This window comes from Ambystoma mexicanum, chromosome 7p, assembly GCF_040938575.1.
Source record: "Ambystoma mexicanum isolate Mex_15411 chromosome 7p, UKY_AmexF1_1, whole genome shotgun sequence".
In the NCBI taxonomy this organism is placed as follows: Eukaryota; Metazoa; Chordata; class Amphibia; order Caudata; family Ambystomatidae; genus Ambystoma; species Ambystoma mexicanum.
This window is the reverse complement of record NC_090939.1, coordinates 203,986,464-204,014,193: the sequence shown is the minus strand read 5'-3', so window position 1 is coordinate 204,014,193 and position 27,730 is coordinate 203,986,464. Positions and strand designations below refer to the sequence as shown.

Below are 27,730 nucleotides of genomic sequence, written 5' to 3'. Positions count from 1 at the left end.
TTGTTGTCTTTGCAATGTCGCTGGGGAGGGGGGGCCTTTTGTCTGTCTCCTCTTAGAATGTGAAAGGTCTCAACAATCCTGTCAAACAGCAAATGATTTTTAACTGTTTGAATGATATGCACTGCGATGTTTATTTCCTTCAGGAGACTCGTTTATTGTTGGATGAAGTTAACATGTTGCGCAAGCGGTGGATTGGGGAGTTTTTTTGTCTCGTGTTTTTCTTCTCTCTGTCTTGGTACGGAAAAATGCTCCGATTAAAGTCTTGCGTTCACACTCAGATGATGAGGGTAGAGTCATTGCACTTTTGGTGGATGTTCAGGGGCTCCAGGCTGAGGAGGGACCCAACATATTGTTCTTTCCGCTCACTTGTGTCTGAATTTGCCTTGGAAGATTGTTGGAGATTGCATAACTCTGATTTGAGGGAATATACCTACTATTCTGGCTCACATGGTTCACACTCTCGTATTGATATGTTCCTCACGGCTGGCTCTGTGTTATAATGTCTCTTGGGTGGAATTCTACTAACTGTAGAATTCCACCCATCCTATTATGTCATGTTTTCTTATGTTGCTCTGTTAATGTTCTACATTCCAGAAAGACGTTTGAGAATTATCTGGAGAGCTGTAAGGTAGGCTTGATACTGCTGGGCTGAGGCTGGTTGCCAATAAAGAAGATTTACCTACTGCCTGCCTGCTTCTTTTCTACACACTGCAACCACTAATTTGGCAAGTTGTGAGATTGGTTGTATTGCTGTTACTGATCATGCACCAGTGTTTCTGAATGTGGTTCTGAAGTTTGATACGTGAATGTCATTTTGTTGGAGAATGAAAACCTCTATTCTTCAGGATGAGAAGATTGTGGAAAAAATCAAATCCGAGGCTGAACATTTTGTGGTGGAGAACAGGACGGATGGACTTAGTGTTGGGACAATCTGGGAGGCTTTTAAATGTACTATGCGGGGTCTGATCCTGGGTTTGTCCAGTGGCAGGAGAAAATGTTTGGAGAAGAAAAGTTTAGATTTGGAACAACGTATTAAACAATTCTCAAATGCTTTGATGAATGATCCTGCAAACGTAGAGAAAAAGAGGACACTAAGGAACATGCGGAGAGAGTTGAATGAGATTTTGAGAATCCGATCTGAAAAAGATTTGTTCAGGCTAAAATGTTCCTATTATGAATATGGTGAGAAATGCGACCGCTGGCTTGCGTACAGATTAAGGCAACGGCAGTCGGAAGGTACTATCAGCTCTATTGTAAAAGGGGATGGAATGGTGACTTCTGATCCAAAACAGATTAATGAGACATTTAAGGAATATTACACGAAATTGTATCAGAATGATTTGGGAGTCAGTGGTGTGGATGAGTCCTTTCTGGATGGTTTAGATATACCTAGAGTGAATGATTAAGAGAAAGACATGTTGGGTGAGAGTGTGACTGTGGATGAAATGAAGTCGGCTATTGGAAGACTGAACACAGGCAAGTCTCTGAGTCCCGACGGCCTGCCTGCTGAATTTTATAAAATTTTGCCAGATTTGGCGGTGGAACTTTTACGGGATGTTTATATGGAGTCTAGGGTGGAAGGTCTGCTTCCTACTTCTACCAACCATGCCACTATTTCAGTTTTTCTTAAGAAGGCTAAAGATGGCAGTTTGCCTTCAAAATATCATCCGATCAGTTTAATTAATACGGACAACAAGATATTGGCGAAATTGTTGGCTGTGCCTTTGCAGACTTTGCTTGTGAAACTGGTGCACACTGACCAATCAGGTTTCGTTCTGGGTCGAAGAACGTCTAGTAATAATAGAAATGTGTTACTGCTGATGACACATGCACAGGATTTGGATGATGATGTGGCCATTTTTTCTTTAGACGCTGAGAAGGCCTTTGATCAGGTCGATTGGAAGTATCTTTTTTCGGTGCTACGTGCCATGAACCTAGGGGAAGAGTTTATTTCATGGGTTGCCCTGCTTTATGCTTCTCCTACGGCTTCTGTCAGAACTAATGGACAATCATCAAATTCTTTTGTGCTACAGAGGGGTACGAGACAGGAATGTCCTTTGTCTCCTCTGATCTTTGTTTTGGCAATGCAGCCATTAGCGATAACCTTGAGGAGTGATGTGCAAGTACAGGGATTGAACTTTCATGGTGCCGATCAAAAACTGTGGTTTTACGCCGATGATCTTCTATTATTGCTGCAGAATTTGAGAGGGTCCCTTCCGGCCTGACTGGATGTTTTGGATAGATTTTATGCAGTGTCAGGGTTTAAGGTCAATTGGTCTAAATCCGAGGTGTTGCCGGTTTCGGGATACTGTGATAAGAATTTGATTACGGGACATGGGTTTCAGTGGTGTGAGAGGAAACTAACATCTAGGTATATGGCTGACCCCGCAGGTGGATGAGATGGTTGTGGTGAACATGAGTGTGGTGTGTAGTGACTTGAAAATGAGCCTTTTGCGGTGGTCGTTACTTCATTTGTCTCTCTGGGGCAAGGTGAACGCTCTTAAGATGAATGCGGCTCCGAAAATTAATTACATTCTGGGTATGCTTCCGGTGAAAATTCGTCAACACTACTGGAAGAAAATTGATGGTTTGTTGCTGTCCTTTTTATGGGATAACAAGCCGCCACGGCTCAAGTTATGGAAACTTCAATTACCTGTGGAAAAGGGAGGACTGGGAGTTCCGAACTTTAAGGCATATTATTTGGCTTTCTCCAGTCACTTTATTGTACCCTTTTTGGTAGACTCACCTGATAAATGGGCAATTGCTGAAGCGAGTCTGTTAGGCCCGCTTCTTCCTAGGGCGATCCTCACGGCTACAAACAAATTGTGTAAGAAATCGCCTTTGACAGTTTTTCTGAGAGAAACGTGGAGACATTTACATGAATTGCTAGGATTGGTTGCTATGAAAACCACTCATGCATCCATCTGGTTGAACCCTTTGATTTCTGTTGGAGGTAGGTCTTTATTCTGGCCGGACTGGTTTTTGAGTGGAATTTACTGGATACACGATTTCTTTGTGGATGGTGAATGGATTGGAGAAAGAGAATTACAGGCGAGATTTAACATTGACAATTTTCTAACTAGTGAATTCAGAAAATTGAAAAGGTATATAGGTGATGTAGTAGGGCAAGGGGGTGCAATGGTGAATCTCTTTCTTAAGGAGAGGGAGCCAGGTGGTAGCTCAATTGCCAGTAGGATTTACAATAGTATTGTGTCTGCTTATGAGGAGAATTCTGGATTGAGGGATGAGTGGGGGAGGAGATTGGAGAGTGAGATTTCGCCTGAGATGTGGTCTGGAATGTGTGCGAATGTTAAGCTTTGTGCTATTAATTTGGAGGAACGGTCGTGACAAATTAAGATACTTAATAGAGTGTTTTGGTGTCCAGAACAAATGTTCAAGAGAGGGATGATTGCTGGTGTTGTGGAAATGGATTGGGAAGTTTGGAACATCTACTTTGGGAGTGTGTGCGTGTGCGGGGATTTTGGCATGATGTTTGTTGTGTCTGTTTGCGTGTTTTGAATTTGGATGTTGAGTTGGATTTCATGACGATGATTTTGGGGGGAGGTGAGTTGCTAGAAGATCTCTCCGTTTCACGGAAAAAGTTTCTGCTCTGTGGTGTTAGTATGGGCAAGAAACTAGTTCTGAGGGGCTGGAAAACACGGATTGTACCTATCGTGGAGGACTGGATTGAGGGGATGTCTGGGCTTGCGACCATGGAGAGGGTGATTTATAAACGACAAGGGAAGTTGAGATTACATGCAAAGATTTGGGATGATTTTATGAGCTTCTACTAGTTCTTTGATGGTTATTTGTAAATTGTATTCTGCGTGTACTTAAATGCTTTGTTTTATATGTATTAATTGATTTGCTTGTTTATCTTTGTGTAAATCTTATAAATAAATAAATTTAAAAAAAAGAATTGTTAGGAAAGGAGCTATGTGTGTCTTTTACCTGTATTACTTCAATAATCTCTGTCATTTCTGCTCCACTCAAACGACAAGGGTGTGGGGCAGCGCAGAACACAGAAGGAGACGTTACAACAACCCGAGATGCAGAGTTTTGTTTCCAAACTTTTCCCTGGAAATCAAATCATAGGCTCACAAACTTTGTTGAAAAGGTGGCACGATCGTTCCAGCAGCGCCTTTATAGTAAAAGACAGTATACCGTCTGCAGTCACTGTGTAAAGCAGACGTGCTTGGACATTTCTTGATAAATGAAAAGATCCAGGCTGAAGATTCCACAGCACACCCACACCCATCGCAAGCAAGCATCAGAAGCAAGCATCGGGGAAGAACCACAGCACATGCAGGGTAAATAAGAAGGACGCAGAAGCAGTCCAGTACAAGCAAAGAATTCATTGAACTGTGGCTTATTTCGAGACACTCTTTTAGTTACTGATAATAAGAGCGTTAAGGGAAGATATTGGGATCTTGAGCCACAGGAGCTTGTTGACATTGGACTGAGGCACACTTAAGCCTTGAGTAAACAGAAGAGTATGCCAGATTTGGAATTCGTGTTTGACAATTGGAAGAGAGCAGTATCCCGATTCTTTTCTTACTGACTTTCTCTTTGGAGGTGCCAATGGTGGTGCTCAATGATAACATTTCACAGGATGTTCTTGCTTTTCTCGAGTTTGTACAGTACGCATACCCTTCGCTGATGGGGAGAACTACTAGCATTCCTATTTTCCTGAAAGAACCTAAGAATGGCCCAATTGTGAGAAGATTGCTTACAGTTATCACTGAACACATTCTTCAGCTTCCTGAGCACAGTGGGGGAAACGCAGATGCCCCTGTCACCAGATAATGCGCATAGACTGGTCAGCCTCGTTTTCTATTACTTGATTGAAGAATGTCCACATCTTGTAGGGAGACAAACTGATGTCAGAACTTTCCTGAAATCCGAGAAATAATGCAGCCGTCAATCGTATATTGAGAGACTTCATACACCAAGTGAATGGGTACTTCGAGAGAACCTTAAGGATGGAGTGAAACTTCCAAGGAAGAAGATCAAGAATGATTTTTCGAGTGAGGAACTTTTGCTTCATGCTGAAAGATAATCTTCATGTCATCTGGTCTAAGGCAGATTTGTGGCATTGATTGGGAATTGGTGTACGTCATTGACCTAATCCAGCCAGCTGAAGTAGACGGAGGACATCTATACCTGCATTATATTCATAGTAGTATTGCTCTCAGTTACAATACATACTCCTATTTTTGTAGCGATGCATGAAGTAAAGATTCCTGTGTAATATCCTGTGCACAAGCAGGGTACAAATGTGGCAACTACTAGGCAGCTGAGATCTAAGGTTATTATCCCTACTTTAAAATGTACATATTAAACCACCTGTCCCTGTAATAGACAAACTGAGTCACCCTTTCAAGAGAGGTCACAAATGGAGATTGTTGGAGACTCTCTATGGCCCTTATGCTGCTGTTAAAAAATGGCATCGAAGTAGACAAAGGATTTTAGAACTTTCTCCTACAAAGGTAGCACATTTGAATACGCCTAGTCCACTGATTAATGTTTCTATGATTGGTCCAGTAAGAAGAACCTATACTGACATACTTCATGACATGGTTACAGAAACTCATAAGAGAAAAATGAGGCCCAAAAGAAATACTAGGGAGAATGATCATGAGCTAAATTATTACCTGGACAGTACAGCACATTTGGGGAATAATCTATGGTATCAGCATCTGAAAGATGTGGGAAGGAGGACCGTGAAGGAGGAATGCTTTGTATGTGCACTCCTGCCTTACAGCATGGAGAAGTCTAAAATCTTTATAGCTATTGAAATACACGTCCAGACAGCCCATTGTCTATCACACATAGCACTCTGCAGAAGAAGAGGCCAGTTCATGGGTCGAGATGCCGATCTAAAATGGGCAACTGAAAATACAGATCCAGATGAAGATGACTATGTACAAGATACAAAGACGAAAGACAGAGCTCATACCAAGAATAATGTGATCAGATATGAAAAGCCTGGAGTGAAAGGAGCTGGAATCAGATGGGAAGTAAACAGAAAACTTGAGGTTTCAGGGTAATCTGCAGAAGAAATGCGTAGATGGAAGAACCGAGGCCAGATGCAGATTTGGGGATCAGTACCATCACCTGATGGATGGGGATAAGGAGTGGTAATCTGCAGAGCCTGGATGGTCATTGGTTGTTATCACCCAACCATTGACATAGTGCAGAATGGATGCAAGCCTCTATGGCCAAGACTTGCTAAACTATTGACCTGGGTAGAAGACAGAGGAGGACTATTGAAGGTAGTGCCTCTGCAAAGTTCAAAGTTGTGCTTCAAAACAATGGCACAAGAAAAGACGGAGAAAACCAGAACTGTGGTTGAATCTTTGATGTACCAGAAATGAACTTGCGACAGCAGTAATTATGGATCATTAATGGGCTAGTGTATCAAAAGCTTATATGAAGCTGCCCAAAGACTGGGGAGGAATATGCACTTTGGTGAATTTTCATGGTCCAGCGTTGGTGATTCCCAATAGTGACCTGAATATTGGCAGTTTCGCAAAAGCAGATGCTCATCTGAAGAAGAAAATATCTGTGGAGTTGGTTCATCGAATGAAGAGAGAACTTTTTTTCTGCCAAGTCGATAGAAGCCTTTGACTATCCCGTACAAACACAGACTATTCAGCCAGACTACATCCATATTTACGTAAATTTTCATGCCGAGAATCCAGGTTGGAGCAAATACTAAATGGTTAGAGATAACCGGATGGGAATTGCTGCAGACGATCAACACTACCATAAAGGGATTCAATGCTATCAAGGAGGAGCTGTGAGCCATAAGACTGATGACTCTTCAAAACAGATACGTCTTGGACATGATCACAGCTATGGATGGAGGCGTTTGTGCAAAAATCAGAGAATCATGTTGTACATTGATACCTGCTCACGATGACGAGAATGGCAGCTTGACTGAGGCCATAGAAATGTTAACGAAGCTACACGTCCAGATGATAGACGAAGGAGAAGACATAGCAGATGACAGTTGGTTTGGATCACTTTTTTCTTGGGTTCCACAGTGGATGGCAGATATGTTCCAAGTTACTTGGAGCCCTGATTGTGTTAGTATTGCTAGGATTCTGTGTGATCAGGATAATAGTCACAAAATGTAAGAAGACAACAAATAAAGCCATAGGGATGAAGATGATGATCGATGTTGAATCAGGATGGAAGGCCAAAGACCTAACAGATTATGAGATCAGAGACTTTGTGAAGGCCAGTATCCATGCACTTGAGGGAACAAAATCCCTGTATCCAAAGAACCATAAGAAGTATGTGGGAAGATGAATTTACGGCAGTCCAAGTGGACAGTGCATGCTCGTGAACTGGAACAAAGCTCAGCATGTGAAATCAGCTGGATGCCTGAAGGGAGTCAAAGAGATTGGTCACAAAGAAACAGTTCTTCAGAAAAGGATGTCTAGATATGAAGACTGAGGGGAGAGTGGTCGATGAATTGCCCAGAGGGGGGAGTGTATAGAAGGAGCTAAGTACCCCCACCTCAACCATCTAGCAGCACCTATATGTGGGATGCCAAAGTGTGAGATACATGTGGTACCAGTGAAAGTACTGATACTTAGGAGAATCTGGGAAGTAAGGTTCCCATTGAGGAAACCATACTTGCATACAAGACAGTATGATGGTCGTTTGAATGAAATCCCTGAAGAAACAGAGCGAATAAATGATGAACAAGAATGGGGACATCATCACCACCATTACCGTCATACAGAGAAAAGTTGACATGTAGAGGAGAGATGCAAAGAGGAGAGAATGCAGACAATTCTATAAGGCATCAAGAAAGTATTGATATCAATGACATCTTGGGATCAAGATGAAGAAATTTATGCTACAGAAATAATGAAGATATCAAGTTATTTCATGGTGTGCGGCAACACTGAGCTTCTCCCCTGTCCACTGCCATGGCCACCATCCATGGGCCAACGCCCACCACCTCCACCACAGTAAAAAACCTTGGATGCACTCTGGACTCTGACCTAAACCTCTCTCGTCAAATCAACAACGTATCTAAGTCTTGTCATTACCGTCTCAAAATTCTTGCACGCATCTTTCCCCACCTCTCCTTCCCGAACAGACTTGCCGCTGTTATGTCTATTGTTATGTCAAGACTGGACTATGCTAACCCATTTACCTTGGAGTCCCGGCATACAACCTTAATAAACTGCAAAGAGCGCAAAACGCTGCAGCCAAAATGCTACTAGCACTAGGCCCAAGAGACCACACATCTCCAGCTCTCAGAACACTCCATCATTCACTGCGCAGTCCACAAGACCGGCCCTCTATACCTGCAAGACAAGCTAAAACCTTACCTCCCACCCTGCACCCCAAGATAAAGCTCCACCCTCCTTTTAGTGATCCCAACCACCGACTCCATCAGGATTAGAGGATCCTCCTTCTTAGCCGCCCTACCTTGTGGAACTCGCTTCCACCTCACATCCGTCACAGCCAAGACTACTTGTCATTCCGCAAATTATTATAAACATGGCTGTTCCTATAAACAACCAAAGATACGTATGAATCCCCCAACAACCCAATGATGAAACACACAATGAGACTATCTACCTTGAGTTCAAAGACCTCCGAGCCTACTGACAGGATAGGATAAAATGGAGTGGAAGTAGTGGATCAATCAGTTGTAGCGGAGCGAGCGGTTGCAGTGGATGGGACGGATCGAGCGGATGGGGCGAATAAAATGGATGGACCTAGATGGAATTAATGAATTGTAATGGAATGAATGGAATTTGGATGGAGTGGATGGAAAGGATAGAGAGGATGGAATGGATAGAATGAATAAGAATGGATAGCGTGAACAGAAATGGATAGAGTGGATAGAGCAGATAGAATTGATTTATTGTATGGAGTAGATGGAACGGACGGAGTGGACTGAACCGATGTAGTGGACAGAATTAATGAATACATAAAATGGATGGAACGTACAGAATGGGTAGCGCGGGTGGACTAAAATGAATGGATAGGTTGAACAAGATAGACTGAACGGGTAGAGTGGATACAATACATTGAACGACTAAAGTGGAATGGATAGAATAGATGTAATGAATAGAGTGGATGGTATGGACAGAGTAGAGGGAATGGGCAGAGTGGATGTGTTAGAGAGAATTCTCTGTAAATGCTAATTTCCCAAACCTAGTGAGTCCCCCAGCAGCTTTGCTGGATTTTTGGGGTTTATTTTTTTTTCTCCTGCTAAGAGTGAGACTCTTTTTCTCCCACTCTTAGACATGATTTGAGATATCCTTTGACTTTGTATGTGCTTATGGGCTATGGGTTTTTTCTCCATAGGGTATCATCTGTTTTTGTGTATGTGTTACTCTGCACCCTCAGTGCAGTAACACAGGAGTGTCATAGTGACCCCCAAACATAGACTCCATACCCTGGGACTAACTACTGTCTCCCAGGGCATGTGAAGTCACCATTGACTTTACTAGTCTTAAATTGTGAACAGAACCAGTACAAACCATCATATTGTCGAAGTACTGGTAGGGGTAATTATATTGCCCCTGGGACTGTTTTTCGCGGGGCACTGTGCAGTCCCCCCTCGTCGAGTTTCTGGCTGGTGGCAATGGTTACCACGCAAAATATTCCTTAAGAATATTTACTATGGGATTTTCCCATTCATTTTAAACGCACCACTTTTTGGTGCAATGTTAAAGATACGGCCGGGTTATTTATTTAATATTTATTCCCCGGTTGGGTCTTTTCGCCAGGACTCGGTTTTAAAATGGCGTTAGTGTTCGCCTCTGTAACTCCAACCCAAGTTCCACTTTTTGGCGGGCTTCTACACAGAGGCCTCCAAAAGTGGTGCCACTGTCTGGGTATACAGGATGTGTGGGAGGGGGGTTTAGGCACCCTGGACTGAGTTACCTCGGCAACTCAAGTCGCACTCTTGTGTGATTGGCCCAGTGGTGAGCTGCCCGGCTCACCGCTTAGCATGTTTGAGTGACAGCTAGGACTGATGAATGGGGTTTTTTTTGCATAAAAGCAGGGCTTTGGGGACTGGAACTTCAGACGTCGCCACAGGACCAAAGAATCCGAAGAGGGAGAAGCTGAGCCGACCTGCGACGACGACACCAACGGTGAAGCCCTGCTGCAACAAACTCGCCACTTTCCCAATGACACGAGAAGATCTCCTGCTGGACGAGTCTTCTCCCCCTGAGCTGGTGGGACCAACCAGTTTGTCTCTTTCGCCTTCCAAAGACGTCTCTTGGTTGAATCACCCGTGCCAAGCACCCCGGCGGCCGGATAGCCAAGCTTCACCGCTTTGACCGCGAATAAAAGGACCGCACCTTTTAATCGGGAACTCCGCGGCTGGTTTCATCCCTGGGCAGTGCAACGACCCCAAGTTTCCTCCTCGACGAGATCCTCTCTTCCCCTGGTCGGAACAACGAACTACAACCACTGCCAGGAACAACTGTCACCGCTGGAGCTTCCTCTCTCTTAAGGTACTGTGTCCTACCTGGCCTCCCTTTCTACAGATTGCTAAAGGTGGCCCTTAAATCCTTGGCTTTCTATACTGGGTTGGCCCCAGACCTTCTAACTTTGTTTCTTGAACTAAACCAACCTCTTCTGAACACTCTGCAAATACTTTTTTTGCAACTTAAACTGTGTGATCCTGGGCACATTTCGCTTTGCTCCATTTAAAGTGGGCCTGGCCTATGAACGTTGGTTCTACAGTATATTCTGCCTTTATTCCCTTGCTCTAACTCTTAAAATGTGTTGGGACTGTATTACTCTTATGCTCTGCCTTTTTCTCTCCCTCTAACCAAACTATTGGAGTGCCATCATAGTTAAGCTATCACTTCTAGTCTTAACAAATAGTGGTGTTTTAACTCTGACTTGTCTAATAGTTATTAAGGGATGTGTGTATATTTTATCTGACTGGGTTTTAACTTGCTTTTGATTTAGAGTGCTAGTGTATTGCCTAAAGTGTGTTTTAAATAAATAACTCTATACTTTTGATACAAAGCTCTGGTCAGTGTTTGTTTGCTCTACTGTGTTTGTAGCCCTATTGTGTATACTCTACATACTGCCTTACTCTTCTTGAGAGAAGTCTGACTGCTCAGCCACAGCTACCAGGTAAATCTGGGTGGTGCAGACTGCTATCAATTGGGTTTACTGCTTACTCCTGTAGTCTTAATCTTTTTGCAGTGTTCCCTAAGGGAAATGCACAGGATTCTGCCTAACAAGCACCACACCTAAACGCTAGCACGCAGCTACCATACGACAATTACACCAGCTGTACACTAATCTTGTGCACCCACACACCCTACGACAATATCTCTCTCTACTGACCAGAACTACGGTTCCCGAGGGCGTTGAACCTAACAGTGCTTTGAGGTCATACCAATGATATATAGAGCGCTATATAAATGCAAAATAACATAACTTATATACATGCAAAGAAACGCAAGCAGATTAAGTATTCTTAAAGGCTAGCTTTATAGTGAATAGATTGCGGCATGCGCCAACATGTCCATTCATATATGAGTGTATGTTGGAGTCAGTAAAGGATGGATGTTTCCACTACGTACAATAGCAGAGCTGAGCAAAAGAAGGAAGGCTTTTTTTTCTCAAAGTGGCAGAGTGTGGCGTAGTTGGAAAACAAGTGAATTACAGGCGTTGGATAAAAATCGTGTGAAAGAACGAAGCTCCTGTTCAGAAGGCATGGAAAAAACAAGACGACGTCAGAGGTCTATTAGAGAATAGCATTTTTAATACACTGAAAGCTCAATTTCGTGGTTTTTAGTCAGGTGGGGAGAAGAAGTTGGATGAGCAGGATGGTCACACCTACGCAAAGGCAGAGCATGCCTTCACTCCCCTGAATTCTCCAGAGTAAAGAACATGTTCAAGGCCGAGTTCAAAGACCTAATTGACAGTGGACCACTGAGGTGATGATGGATGGATATGCCAATTGGTGGGAAGCTATGGTTAAGACTATCTCATCTGCACCTGTACTCTTATCCTGCGTGCTGCTAACATAGGTTGGGAAGATACTGACGGGGGTTAGAATGTGACCAATGATAGAGGACCGCATGATCAAGGGTCCTATAGTTGCCTAGCCAATTAGACGTTGTATATATTTTGTGACATTCATTCATACTGACATATTTTAGGGAAGGGCTTAGTTGCCCCACCTGATGTTAAGAAACAAATCATTTTCTTACACTGCCCTAAATGAGTATGGATTGTATACCTAGATGATCCTTGTAGAACCTATCACACTCGCCATTAGCTTTTTGTAGTTTGCCACGTAGGATGACGTTAGTGATATGCAGATTAAACGTCACCTATGACGATGTTTTACTATAAGAATGTAATTTTTTATGAAATGCTCTGAGAAGTCTTGAGAGAGATCGTGATGAGGGATGTCTGTTGATGTCCGTTGTACTACCTGTTTTAGATAATTGATATTAAAACAGTATCTTTTGCCAACTACCCGAGTTGGGTCTATCATTGATGTATGAGTAAACTCTGCATCCACTGTCCATCTCTAAGGTATTGCTAACCCATCCTAAAGGGCTGGAAAAAAACCCAATTCAAAACTTTCCTAACAGTAACCCAATCCATAACCCTGTCGTATAATAGTCGTCCAAACCACTTTGCTGAATTGTCGATTAACATGTTTGGGTGGCAACATGCTGGATCCCTTTGATCACCTTTCTTAAAAAACGACACTATGATTGCTTGTCTCCATGAATTTGGTACAGTCTTCCATTGTATTATCATATTGATTATCAGAGTGAATAACAGAACCCAGTCCCCCATCTCGTCTTTAAAGAACTGGATTGGTATTGAGTCCGGTCCCGCCGATTTGCCATTAGCCATCCCTACACAGACTTTAGTAACATCGCCCACTGACACCACCCAGGTCGTCGCAGAGGCGTACAAGTTGCTACAGGCCGATATATTCTGATCAATGGGTCTGGATTATTCATATCATCATCACAGAGTTTACCATACTGTGACAACAATTGTGTAATCCACTTTTTTTCATCCACCGGGTCTATACATTTTTGCAGAGGAATTCCATTAAAAGATTATCCATCGGAAATAACTCTCCAATACTCCCTTAAGTGACCTAGTGCTGCAGCCCTCTCTAGCTTTAACCAGGCTTGTCTAACAAAATGTTATTTGGTGTTATTCAAAGTCTTTTAATAGAAAGCCCTAGCATTGGGCCACCACTTCTTGATCACTCGGTTGTCTTTTAATCGCTACTAAAAGAGTTTGTTTTGCCAGCTTGCATTCTCTATTCAACCATTGTGTTCTGCCAGGTAGTGCTTAAATGCCCGACTGAGAATCCTCATCATATTAGTCCAAGCAGACCACTTGGCCTGCTCAGTAACCCCAGGATAGAAAAACTCCTCTAAACTATCCAAGATAGCCTGCATTACCCGGGGACCAGAGAATCAGAGTCCACCTGCCCACAATCCAGCATTTTGCATGCAGATGCGTAACCCTCCTTGTTTTTCAGAGGTGACTCCACCCCAAAACAGAATCAAACTAAGGGGTTGTGGTAGCTTTCGACCTGGGGAACTACCTCAAAATGCTCGATCCTGAACCGATTTTCAATGTCTAGTTTAAGATAATCAATAATTGAGTTATACCTGCATTCGAAAAGGCATACTTCCCCGGGACTGCAGATGGGAATCTTCCATTCACTTGCCCAAATCCCATTTCAATGAGTATATCCATAAATGTCTTTCCCCCCCCGACAGTCTGCCCGGGAGTCAATAAGTATTGATGGGCGAATGCTGAATGCCATATTCTCGCCTACCACTCCTTCAACAGTATCTACACAGTTACCCAGTTTCAAATTAAAATCACTGCCCAGGAGGAGCCTAGCTCCCAAAGGAAGTATTACAATTTCTTGTTGCATACAAAACATCCAACAGCCTCATCATGGACATACTGTTATCGTTAAAACTTGTTGCATTATACAAGTTAACTATAAACTACAAGGTGCCATCAAACAGTTCAAGCTCTACAATCAACAATGTTAACAAGGTTAAGAACAGACTCGACTTTTTGACCTTCTGGGAAATCCGTATACATGTTGTAAGGCGCCACGTTTCCTGCCTCGTAAAGTGGGAGATGCCTTCGGGCTAGAGACTTCAGAATTATTCATCTGAATCATATCCATGGAGCAAGTTTCCTGCAGTAGTAAAATATATGCTTTCTCCAGAAATGCCATGAAGTCAGGATCTTTGAGCAAGGAATCTAGGACTGCGACATTCCAAGAAATAATTTTCATAAGATTCGGGCAATTGGTTTCCTTATTAGGGTCGCGATGGAGGAATATGTGTAATTTAACCGTAATTCATCAGTTTTCACTACAGGCTTTCAATTTGTTCATAAATGCTTCTTGGCAAGTTTCACTACTTTCATAATAGCACATCATTCACTTTCTACTTGTGCTCTCATTTCAAATGATTTCCATCTTTTCTCTTTAGTTCAGTATTCAAAATATGCCGTTTTATTTCCCAAAATACTAGACAACTTGCTCAAGATTCATTGTGCCATCATTCGGGTTCTATACTCCGTTCTTATACTTTCCCATTCGTTCGCAATCATTAGAAGTCCAATTCCAGCCCCTGAGCAGCCCGGTTCAAGTGTTCCCTGTCTCTCACTCACCGGGGCTGCTCTGCTCCGCCGGGCATCTTGTCGTTCACCGTCATTCACTTCACTCCCGGGTACACGTCGGGCGCTCCAGCAAGCAGTGCTCGCTATCGGGAAATCTTCTGATGTATCCCACGGCGGTAGGGAGTTTTCTGTGTTCCCCAGCTGGGAACATGCTTCACAGTTAATTTCTGGGGCTCTGGTCCTCTCACCGCCCGCTCAGGTTGCAGTACCTCTCCCCCGACAACACACAGCGTCCTCTCTGCCGGTCCTGCTACAGCCTGTTCCTTGCCCCACAACTGCCACCTTCTCTCTAGGCAGGTTCTACTTGATTTGCTGCTTGGGCCTCCTTTTAAGCACCTGTGGCCTTTCAACAGGTTGCAAGTGATATGATATGGCATTTACAACGTGCCTATATGCAAGTGTTTCAAGGCGCGAAACTGTGCCAACAGTTTGCCTGGCAACATTACACCAATTGACTGGACATGCCTGAGCATCCATAGGCATCTTCCTCATCTCAGTACCATAATGGCGAAATTGACTAGCATTGTGCATCACTCCTAGTTGACTCTTCTTCGTCCCACACTTAGAGGCATACTTATGTGTGTGTGTGTAAGGGATATACTCTAAATGATATGGGGATAGGCCACCTAGGTGGTCCCTTTCTAGTTTGGTATATGTTTGAGGTGTCTTGTAATTAACAGTGTTTTGAAGGATTTCTACCTGGCGCATACAGAGAGAGGCCTTTCGAGGTGTTCTCTTTCTAGACCTTTTATAATAAGGGTGTTGTTTCCGCTGGTCACTCTGAAAGGAGGGAAAGGGGGTCTGTTGACAGGACCCTATAAAAACCTCCGGGATGGAAGGTTCATCATTAAAAAAGGGACTGGGGAATACTGTGTCTCACCTAAGGACATCCTCCCTCCATTCCCCCAATCTCCTCCACCCAGGAGATTCTCCCTCGCATATGCACCGCTATGGCTGGGATCCAAAAGTGATGGCCTTTCCCTGGCTACCTGAGCAGAGGAAGTTGGGGAGAAAGAAGGGAGGACGCCCTCAGGTTTCTTACAGTGGCAAGATACAAAGATTAATCAAGATAACATGTTACATAATTTATTTCTTTTTATCTTTGACATACATCATTCTAATGCCTTTTCAAATACTATTTCTTCTTACTGAAAAACCACAAAGAAAAAATGTGCTATTAAAGAGTCAATCTTTTCATAAAGCAAAAAATAAAAATAAGGCATAAAACGTTATTTTCTTCCAACTGACCTGTAAAACCGATTCACTAGTCTCATCCGAATTGTACCAAGATCTGTTGGATATGCGACCACCATGCCATATGTAGGATAAATACATAGATCAACTGGACCAGCAAATGATTTAGCAATGTCTGTAAGAAAAAATACAGTTCATTAAGTCTTTTATTCATTATATACATTTGTGTTGCCTATACACAAACACCCACTGTAAATACAAAAAATCTCAGCACTGATGTATAGCGACAAGACACAAAGTAAAATCAAATCCAGCATTAACAGTTTTATTTTTATTTTACATAGAAAACTAAGCTGAAAAGTATTTCTTTGAGACAATAGACAACTTCTTGAACAGCATTGCTTAGAGATGTTTTCTCTTCTCCAACATGCCCTGGCCAAGTAACTCGAAACTGCGAAGATATCAGCCGAATCTTCCAATTTACTGATTTGTTCAGCATTGTTCACAGATAATAGGTAAAGTAGGTTCTTAGTTTTCTTGCAGATATCTGCGTTCGCAGGACACTAAAGGAGGAAATGCTGCACCATCTCAGTTAGACCCTGGGCACAAAGGGCAACAATTAGACACTATTTTGTTTAGACTTGCCTTAACTCTAGCAAATCAGTTAAATGCCCAGGCAAAGCTTAATAAATAGTGCTCTCTGCCATGGATTAAATACAAGATGCATGCATTCTTCCAGCAGACAACTTTGCTTAATTAACCGATAAGCAAAGCCTGTTAGTTTCATGCACTTGTCAATGCATTTATTCCTGCTATAATCCAAATAAACACCCATAATGTCCTGCCTGCTTATTTCGGTAATGCCCTTCGGATTAACCCAGTAATCCTCCAGGTTTAACATTACCAAAATTGCTTTTATTTATTTAAGACATTAAGCAATGCTGTTAAACAAGCTCTACTGACCGCCTACTATTTGGTTTGTAGATGATAGTACAGAATTTATATCAATTTTAATATTTTGTTATTTTATTGTTGGAATATTGGATTCCTGTTACTACTGCACTGTGTAATTGTATTGCTATCTAATATTTTAATATGCGCTTTTTTGGTATCAACCAAAATAAAGTGATGATGAATAGACAACTTTGTCTTGTCAAATTAAAACAAAGCTGGCATGGAAAGCGCATACAATCATAACTCAAAGTAATGTTTTTTATGGATCTAGTATTCCTACTACAGATTATTCTGTTCTTGAAATCACACCTACGTGCTGAATGTTCTAGAGATTTTTTTATAGCTGCAATTTTACACCGTGTGTTAGGTAGAATTTGCATCTTGTGTGCAATTGTACCCACTTAGCGAGTCCCAGCACACTTTTGCTGGACTTGTGGGTTTTTATCTGACTCTCCTGGGTGAGTGGTAACCTTTTTACTCACTCTTTCTTTTTCTGTGACTCTGGGAAGCCTGCTTTTCATCTTTTTAGAGGCATCTGTATTTTACTATTGCAGCACACAGCACCTTCTGTGCAGTGTTGCCAGAAGCTCCCTGTGCTCCAAACTTTTGTTTGCTTTTATTTTCCTGTTTATTTTCCTCTGCTAACTTAATGTTACCTAGTAACGGAAGGGATGGCCCCTATTGTGGAAGGATGAGAGGGCTATTATACAATAGGGAACAAAAAAGGAGTTCCAACCACAGATATACTTATTGACACTATACTTAGGTCGCGGTGTCTGAATGTTTTTGTTCAAATTATTTCCAAGTTGGGCTTCAACTAATAAGCCAAGTATCTTAATGAGTACACAATTGCGTCACCAAGTGTGACAAAATAAGGCACAAATCCCTTATTCGTATAGTGATAATTATATTGTTCTATTTATTGATTGTACGTATTGTTCTTTTTTTAAAATCACACACAATATCAGACTTTTTTCAAAAAGGACATCAATACAATATAGCAGAAAAGAAAAAAATGTTGTTGTCCAAAAATCACATAGTGAGTTAGTATCATTTAAGTGATGCAAGTTTCATTATACAAAATGTAGAGAAAAAGAAAAACAGTAAAAAGTATTTACATTGTATACCAGAAACTGTTCGACATTTGCACAGCACAGTTAGAGAAATAGTGGCCAAATGTTTGGTCCCTACATTATTAACAAAGGTTGTTTAGTAACCTGGGTAAACTCTGTGCCTAAATGTTTTTGAGGATTGAGGAACTAGGCTGAGTTAGATCTTGGCGGGACCACCAAGGGTTTTGGTCCTCTGTTCGTTGAATTCAATCCACATCCTGTTTTGATCTTCCCAGCTCTCAAAGCACAGCTACCTGAGGTTCGACAAATCAGACCTACCTCGCACTCTCCATTTCTTTGAGTCGATATTAATAATATGCTAAGCCCGAGGGCGCAAAGGGCATCGTCTGGCTGTTGTGCTGTGGCTGCTATCCCGTACTCCGTGTTGCAGCCTGTCAGCTGTTGGACTCCCGAAGAGGACGCCTGGAGGCATGTGAACGTGGGCGTGAGGAAGGCAGGAAAAAGAGAACTCCATTGCGCGTAGCGCGGCCTGGCCCCGCCCACTACCCGCCCCCTGCTACTCCCACAGGAAGGAGTGCTATAAAGCCCCTACCCAGACACCCTTGCGGTGCTAAGCCCGAGCGCGCAAAGGGCATCGCCTGGCTGTTGTGCTGTTTGGCTACTTGCTGTGGCTGTGACCCTACTCTGCGGCCGGTGGTCACGCAAGCCCATTCAGACAAACATAGTTTTCAGCGGTGCAGCGGAGAGGACCACCCGACCAGGAGATTGAGTTTCCCTCTCCCCTGGTGTAAACAGAGAGGAGCTGCACGACGATGGGACGCCTGAAAAGTGACATCTCAGATCCTGGGGCGGAAGAAAGGGTGAAAACCCAACAGCAGGTAAGGCAGCGGGTTGCTTCCTATCCGGTTCCTGCAGGGGCCCATTCACCAACTACGGGAGGCCTCAATAAAGGCGTGTTGCCTTGGAGACAAAGCCGCCTGGCTTTCCTGAAAAAATAGTCCCAGGGCACGACCAGCCCCTGGTGGCAGAAATGGCCAGGGAAGATCCTGCCCCTATGGTCGTAGCACCTGAAGACGGAGAACTAGGCCAAATAACTAGCGGGGTCAGAGCCGCCCAAGATCAGACCCCTCCTAGAGTGGAAAAGGGCCAGGCAGTGGCAAATCAGCTAACTCTGCCAAACGAACAAGGGGATAAAATAAACCTCCAGAGGCCCCAGGAGACTGAGGTGGCCCTGATTGAGCCTATCCACTCGAAGATGCTCAGTGGGGAAGAACTTGTTTGGGGAGATGCCCGGCATAATCGAGGAGAACCTGACTATTGAACAATCAGAGCGGGAGGCTCCACTAGAGCAGGCGCTGGGAGTCGGGGTGAAAGGGGTCGAAACATCTGATCCAATTACAGCAGAGGAGGGGGTTGACCAAAAAGACACATCAGGGGCGGGAGTTGCCTGTCCCAAAGCAGGGGAAGCAGGAATCCCTCGGGATAAAACACCAACTCAGAAGGGGGCGATCACAGTACCCTCTATTACTGAGAAAGAGATGCCCCAGATAAAAGCGGCCACCCACAGTATACTACCAAGCTGGGGGGAATCCCCACGTCCAAATGAGGAGCAGAGAATGTTCGACGCAAATACTTTTAATGACTCAGACCGAAGTCTCGGAGATTGTAGCGAGCAGAGGTCTGGTCACTTGCCGGCCATTTTCCCCCAAAGTGGCTGTAACGGCACGACCCACGAAACGCTTAGTAACTCAAACCTCGCTTCGAAATTAATTCTGGACATTTCAAACCTTACTGATAAAATAGTAAGGGAGAAAAGGAGAAGTCTATCATTCATTAAGGATAAACTGGCGGCGCTTAATGATGATGTGGACCTAACAGACCAATTGGATTCTAATACCTCACAAAGAGGGGGAAATTCACAGCAAAATCCAGGTCTCAGACAAGCGGATTACAGAAGCAAAGCTCCGCAGGGGCCGTTGAAAATGACACAGTCTATGAGTATTGATGACATCTCCATGGAAAAAATAAGTGATCTATACTGCAAGGGAAAAAGGGACGACATGGTTCATATTCAGAATGTGATGATGGCATCTTTAAACATCACACGTGCCCCGTTTCTGAAATTTTATGAGTACATGAACGAAAACTTGCAGCTACTACATACCTTAGCATTAAAAACTGAGGAAGGAATGGGTGAAATAGTAATCTTCACGAAGCAACTGGATATGAGATTGCAAAAAAAAGTCTGATTTGTCACACCAGTGGCAAAATCGCCTGTGCGACTTGGCGCACCAGGAATCCAACGATAAGCAACTCTTGATGGAAGCCATACTTTAGGATCATAAGTGGATAAGGAAGCAAAACCAGCAGTCCTCCTTGAAAACAGATCCCAAACGAAATTCTGAAAGGGACCAGGACTCGGAAGCATCAAGGAGGAAACATCCTGAAGTGATCAATGTAAAGAAAAAAACAGACGGCCCACTAGTACTAAGGAAGGGCTTAAAGACAGCTAGACCCAATAATTCAAACTGCCTGTTGATAATAGATGACGAGGAAAAGAAATCAACGTATGCGATTTTCAAAGAACTTACGCATCAAACAGAAAAAAGGAGCATTTGCCCAGAAGATCCTTTCCAAGACAAGAAAGGAATAAGTCAAAAGAAAGCAAAAAATCAAGCTCAAAAGCGTAAAGCAAACAGATCCAGAGCATTCTTAAGGAACATCAAACTGCCTATTGAGGAGATGGATGAACCCCTACCTAAGAAGCTGAGGAGAGAAATAAGCCTGTCAGGACCATCAAAGGGGAAAACTGCTATTAAACAGAATGAAAAAGATTTGGACACAAGTGTCTGCTTGAGTGACCTCATAGAAACGGCTGAAGAACTCAAGGAGGATGAGCTGTGGGATAACATCAGCTTATCTGAATGGCAAGCAATAGACAACCAATTAGACTCTGCCCCGATGGGAAAAAAAAAAAAAAAAAATCGAAAAGACACGAAGATCAAAGGAAAAAGAAACCTAATGAAAAAATAACAAACAATGAAGTGGACAACCAAAGATCTGAAGGTACCAACCGTCTGAAAGAGGAGCATCGAAATGAGAAAAGAAGCCCACGGGACAGGTATCAAGAAAACAGATCTCACAGGAGGTGTGACTCTCGAGAAAGTTTCCAAAAAAATGACAAAGGAAGCGTCAAAAGGAAGACAAATTACAGGTACCAAGGAAATAGATCCAATGGGAGAGGGAAATCTCCCCACGAATTTTGTGACGAAAGATCTAATGATCGTAAAGAAAAGAAGAGAGACACCATAGCCAAAGATCCTCGATTAACTATAACAGACAGGAAAAGGAGCCCCAACAACGCAACAAAAAACCTCGAGTTATTAAAACAGCTGGAAGTCAGGCGAAATGAAAGACTTCAAACAAGTCCAGTCAATCAGCGGTATTCACAAGAGAGAAAAACTCCGAGATATAGGAATCGAGAAAAGCAAACAAAAAAAAGCCAGCAAGGAGATGAACGGGAGACTGTGGGTACATATGGTCAATTTCATACATTGAGATTGGAACGGATGTGGAGTGACAGAAAACGGATCGTGTTGAACAGGGCTAGGGTGATGGCATTACTTAAAGACCTACCATCAACCTTGAGAATCCATAGTGATGACGTGGCAATAGTCGAGTTCATTGATGAAAAAAAGCCGGATGTGGTCCTACTACACCTGAGGACAAGTAAATTGAAAGAAAGTCTGTGGGGGTAAGGTATAACCTTGAGTCCTGGGGCTATAGACTCGATGACCCAGGAAAAAAAAAGTGATCAGCGAGAGGTAAAGACCGTCAGACCTCCTACAGTGAGAGTGGAAAAAATAATGAAAACCTCTGAAAGGAAAGCCGCAAACACAAGGCAGGAAGGAGGGTCAATACAAAAGTCAAGTGCCAGACAACATCAGGAGGAGACAAGGGATCGTTGCTCAGATCCAACGAGCAAAATAAATAACTACCGAAAGGCCACAGAGAATCAATTAACAAAACTGAGATTCACTATTGATAATTCAAATCAGAGGGAAAAAGGGACAGGAATCGGCACTCAGACACTGAAAGAAGTGGAAACAAGAAGAAGAAACCCCACCATCATATCAGAAAAAAAGAGACAATAGATAAGTTGCAGTGGAAAAGGAACAAACCTCTATTGGCATCATGGAACACACGGGGATTCGGACATCTCTACTCGGGAGAGAGTAATTTCCTAGTGAAATATGAATTAATTTGTATACTAGAGAGCTGGATCAGAAGAACTTTGGTGTGTGAAGGCTACCAAGTCTACATAAATCCGGCACAGAAAGGACCCTTAGGAAGACCTCGGGCAGGGCTGGTAACCCTAGTGAAGGAGGATTGTCAATTGCAAGTACTACAACATCAAACTCCGAATCCGTTTCTACAGACACTCAAACTGGTGAAAAACAGAGGTAGAAATGAAAGGAGACTCCTAATAAACACATAGTGGAACCCCTCAGAAATAGCCACAAGTAAATATCTAGCAGAGATAATGATGGCTATTGATGCAGCAATGTTAGAAGTTGAGGGCCAACTGATCATCTTATGCGGGGACCTAAACATTAAACTGCTGGATAAAAAGGGCCTGCTGAAAAGAAGACAGACTCCACCGCCTAATGAAAAACTCTGGCTCGCAGAAATGGACACCAGGGAGATGTCCATGTTGAACGGTCAAACAGTAGGGGACCTTCCAGGATCAAACACCTGGACAGCGAACTCGAGGGCTGCTTGCCTGGACTACTGTTTTGTTGCCAGAAACACCTTACCCTGGATAAACTCCTTCAAAGTAGTCCAACAGATGGTTAGCGATCACGCTCTGCTTGAAATTGAACGGAAGAGCCGCAGTACCGAAACTTACCCGAATTGGTATTATCGGGCGGACGCACAAGGCTAAAAATCAAAGCGAGCTCTATCCACCTACTAGTAGAGCGATTGAAACATAAGGTCGAAGAAAACCAAGAAATAGTGGAATACGGTTTTCTTTTGAAGGAGTTTGAGATCAAGACTGGTCCTAATAAAAAACAAGAGGTGATAAGGAAACATGCATACAACAAAATCTTGGTGGTGAAACAAAGAGAACATCGTACAGAACTGAGACACCTGTGGAAAAGCTCCCACACTAATAAAGAGGAACTTATACGACTTTGCTAACAGGCTTATAAAAGCTGGCTAGATTGCACCAGGATGTGGAGAACACAATTAGATGCTGAAAAAATGATGGCAGCAAGAACCACATCAAAGTCAAGGTCCTTATGGGAGATAATCAATAAAGGGGGAGAACTCCAGACTGCACCGACATCTAGTAATGTGTAAAAGGAGGATTGGGTGAAGTTTTATACAGATCTCTTTCAGGAGAAAGACCCTATTAAGACCGAGCAAAGATCAGGAAACAAATGGTTAACTGACATTGACAGGGAAGATATCCTAATAAGGATACAAAAGTTGAGTTCATCTCGAGCGGCTGGCCCGGACGGCATCTCTAACTGTATGCTCAAGGAAAACAAGGAAGAGTGGGCAGATTTCATCTTAATACTATTACAGCAGATCTTAACAACAAGATCAATACCCCAATCCCGGAAGGAGGTCCTAATACTACCTATATATAAGAAAGGAGATTGCAATAACCCGAGGAACTATAGGCCTATCGCCCTACTCGACTGCATAGGAAAACTGTTCTGTTCCATCTTGCTGAGAGATTTCAAAAACTGGGCAATAAGGACAGGGATCCTTGATAAGAGACAAACAGCATTCATGAGCGGCGTGGGAACATCATTGAATCTATTCATCCTGAATATACTCAAGCTACGAGCATTAAAACAAAAGAGGAACATATACCTGGGTTTCGTCGACCTCGAACAGGCCTTCGATGGGATCTGCAGAGAACTCCTATGGGCCAAACTAAGGAAGGGGAACTGTCCGCAGGATCTGCTTGAGGCAATTCAGGAACTATATACCAACACTTCAGTTCAGATAGTTGTCTCAAAACAAGGAGACCTGACAGAGAAAATCCCAACATCTAAGGGCATAAAGCAAGGGTGTGCACTGGCACCTTTCCTGTTCGTTCTGTACCTAACAGATATGAAAGAATCCCAGGACCAAATCCGTGCATTTCCTCCAGTATTTCAGGACGAAGCCCTTTCATGGATGGCGTACGCAGACGACGTTGTATTTGTGGATCAAACCCCCATAGGTCTGCAAAGACGAATTGTGGAATTTAAGTCCTACTTAAATCAAAATCACCTGAAGGTCAACGTAAAAAAATCCATGATCTTAATAATGCAGTCGGCGTGTGGATCCAGAGCCAGAAATCAGAAAAAGGGGTTCACCTGGTCATTGGACAACCAACCACTGGAAATAGTGGACTCAACAGTCTACCTGGGGGTACAAATCAATAAGAACATCAATGAGCAAGGGCAATTAGATTCCATCAAAGCAAAGCTGATAAAACTAACTAACCAAGCTCGAGCTCTCCACCAACGTTACGGATCCTTCTCAATGCTGCCAGTAATCACATTTTACAAACAAAAGGTTGTGGCAAGCTTAACATATGGAGCAGAATCCCTGCTAAACCTCCATTGGAAAACATGGGATGTGTTAGAGGCTTTTTTCTGGAGAAGGGTACTCGGGCTCCCAGATTGCCTCCCTGTCTCGACAATAAGACACAAACTAAGACTGCAATCGATGGAGTCAACAGTCCTGTGGAAGACCCTTTCAATTTAAAAAAAAAAGAACAATACGTACAATCAATAAATAGAACAATATAACAATTACTATACGAATAAGGGATTTGTGCCTTATTTTGTCACTCTTGGTGACGCGATTGTGTACTCGTTAAGATACTTGGCTTACTAGTTGAAGCCCAACTTGGAAATAATTAGAACAAAAACATTCAGAAACCCCGACCTAAGGATAGTGTCAATAAGTATATCTGTGGTTGGAACTCCCCTTTTTGTTCCCTAACTTAATGTTACCAGCATAGGGGGGACACTTTTTATCATACCTATGCTATGCTTTTCTTTTGGGAGATCAGCACACCCCATTTTATGTGGAGTGCCGAGGGGACACACTGTATCCCTTTTCTCACTTCTCCTGTAACTTCCTAGATACAGTGGAAAGTCCATCTGAGTGACTGGTGGCAGTGGTTATTTACTACCAACTTTCCGTGATTTTTACACATAAGCTGCTGTTGCAGCTGTGGTAAAGGACACATGGGTCCCCATTGACCTACAATGGCGTCCGTCTTCTTTTGTCGCAAATTAACAATGGCTTGACCTTTCTTGAGCCTTCCTCTGCTAACCTGGGTGGGGGAAGTACTCCTTAGTCTTCGATAGGCTCCCACTGGTAAACCCGCCCTGAAGCGCCAGTGTGTCTGGGAGGAGACCGAACTCCTTAGGGTATTTGTCCTCCAGTGTGTCTGATTCTATCCAGTTCTAACTGGGTGCTTGGCTGTCCCCTTGGGCAGTCACCACCCACACCTTGAATGTTGCATGCATGCTGATTGGCTGGGTACCTGTATAAAAGGCGAGGGTCTTGATGCTGAAACCAGAGTCGACCACTGGGAGAATCATTCCAAAGAAGAAGAAAGGATTTCTTCAGGTAGCTCCAGCTACCGCAAAGTCGACAGTGACTGCTGCTGCTCCAGCCCTATCTTGTGTGTGAAAGGGAAGATCCAGACCGGATTACCTCCTCCCTTGGATTGGTGGGCAAAACCAGTCTGCAGTTTGAGCCTTTCCACGAAGTGCTGCGACTTTCCAAGCCTGCAAAACCTGAATACTCTGGGAACTCTGGCACTGCTGCTGTACATCGTATCGTCAAGCGCAGTTCCGGCTGCAAATTTGTGGGCATCTTTCTGGGCCTACAGAGACTCCATCTTGGTCACAGAAGTCCAGAGAGAAGGACAAAAGTCTGCTTGGTGACAACCACTGCCGCTACAAAGCCTGTGTCGAGCCTCCACAACCAAGTGCTGCGAAGATCATCTGCTGGGCATCCCTGTGACCGAGTCTGACCGTATGCTCCCGCCAAATGCTCTTCATCCAGCTGCCAAGGCCAAACACCCAAACCGGAGCTGCTGTCTTACTTTGGGAACATGCCAGTGACATCGTTCTTCTTCATCATAGAAGGTACTGTCTAACTCCTTGGTACTTCGCTAGCAGTTCTTGTGCTGCTGTTCGCTCCTCCTGAGATTCTCGAGCCACGTTGGGGTGAACGACCAAACCGTGTTCTCCCAGGCCCAAGGACATACGTCCTAGAGCTGAAATCCATCAGATGTCCTACTTAAACTCCTGAACCCTTTGAATACAATTCCACAACTTCCTTGTTACAAAAACGCTCTGTCTGCAATTTGACAAAGTTGACAGTGTCTGCCTTCCTTTGATCTCCCGCACAAGGGACACTGGTCAGTGTCCCCATCTGATTTTTTGAGACTCATCTCCCAGATAGGGTTAGGTGTCTAAATAAAAGGCTGTCCCTAATGTTTTTAACCTACCAGTCTTGCTAATGAAGTAAATGTTGGTTGATGAATGATTTGCTAACTTAAAGCTACTCTTACACTTACCTGTAATTCATCTACAATTGACTACTGAAACCGACTATTGCAACAGCAAATGCCTATTAACCATACATTTGTGTGAACTATTTTTACTTACCAGAACGGTCTTGATTTTAACATTGCCTTAGAATACATAATAAATAAGTCTATTTTTGATAATCCTACAGTGTGTGTATGTTTTTCCTGGACCATTAAGTGTGCTCAAAGGTCTTTGTACTCAACTACAGCCCCCCTCCCTCCTAGACTAAGCCTGGCTGCTCATCCGTTGCTACCAAACCTTTTGGGTAGTTCAGGCCAAACGAAGAATTGGAGCCCTATACAACTAAGAGTGAGTCTTCTTCAGTCCTACCATAGGTGGACTTTAGGAAAATTCCCTAACAGCGAGTCCAGCACAAATTCTGCCATTGTGTTGGTAGCACCCTTTGTAGCGGAAGGATACGCTTACTACATACAAAGAGCTGCACATACCCTATTACCCGTTTCTTTATTCTGGTGTTAAAAATGCAAGGACACCAGATTTCCTCCAATCACAGGTGCTGGCGAACTCTAGAACTGAAATTCTGCCTCCCACACTCCAATTGACAAAAAGTTGGGATGGTTGATGAGGAATCTACAGGAAGGGGGGGGAGATCCACACTACACTAGGAAGTTCAGCAACAGCGACCATCCCACATGTACATCCTTGCTAGCTGAACAATCAAGACAGTAAACCCCTGTGTACATATGAGCCAAGACAAAGCAAGTTTTGACACATAGAACAATCCAGCTGGAGAATATTTGGTTAGTCACAGACATCCCTTTCCTTGGGAGTGCAAACATGACACACAACTGATCTTCCGGGTGGAAGTCCTTTGTTCAGGCATCAAAAATAATAAAGGTGCTTTTAGGGTCCAACATATAGACTGGCTCTTTCATCTTTGAAAGAATGGGTAGAGAAAAGACACAATTGAATCTTTTGGTGAATATGAATTGGAGAGGCAACCTTTGGGAAAAAGAACATTCTCACTGAGGTGATTGTGTACTTCTGAAAAAAACGAACAGCTAAACCTCATAATTCCATCTGCGCCCAGGTGCAGCTTGCTGCCAGGCTCCCTTCTGGGATATGCGCGGTATAAATACAAAAATCAAGTCAATCCAACAAACAGCCTGTAGCTCAGGATACCTTCCTGGAAGTGGAAATTGCTTCCAAACTACTTACCTTCCGTAATAT

At 43.3% G+C, this 27,730-nt stretch overlaps 1 protein-coding gene across 3 annotated transcripts in view; it reads right to left on the bottom strand.

The window, feature by feature from the left end:
* BRWD1 (bromodomain and WD repeat domain containing 1) overlaps positions 1-27,730 on the bottom strand; it is a 3,236,587-nt gene that overhangs the window by 897,719 nt on the left and 2,311,138 nt on the right. For all 3 annotated transcript variants that reach the window (XM_069636064.1, XM_069636066.1, XM_069636065.1), the window contains one exon: positions 15,949-16,069. In XM_069636064.1, the coding sequence (XP_069492165.1) occupies positions 15,949-16,069 (121 nt within the window). The remainder of the gene's footprint in view (positions 1-15,948; positions 16,070-27,730) is intronic.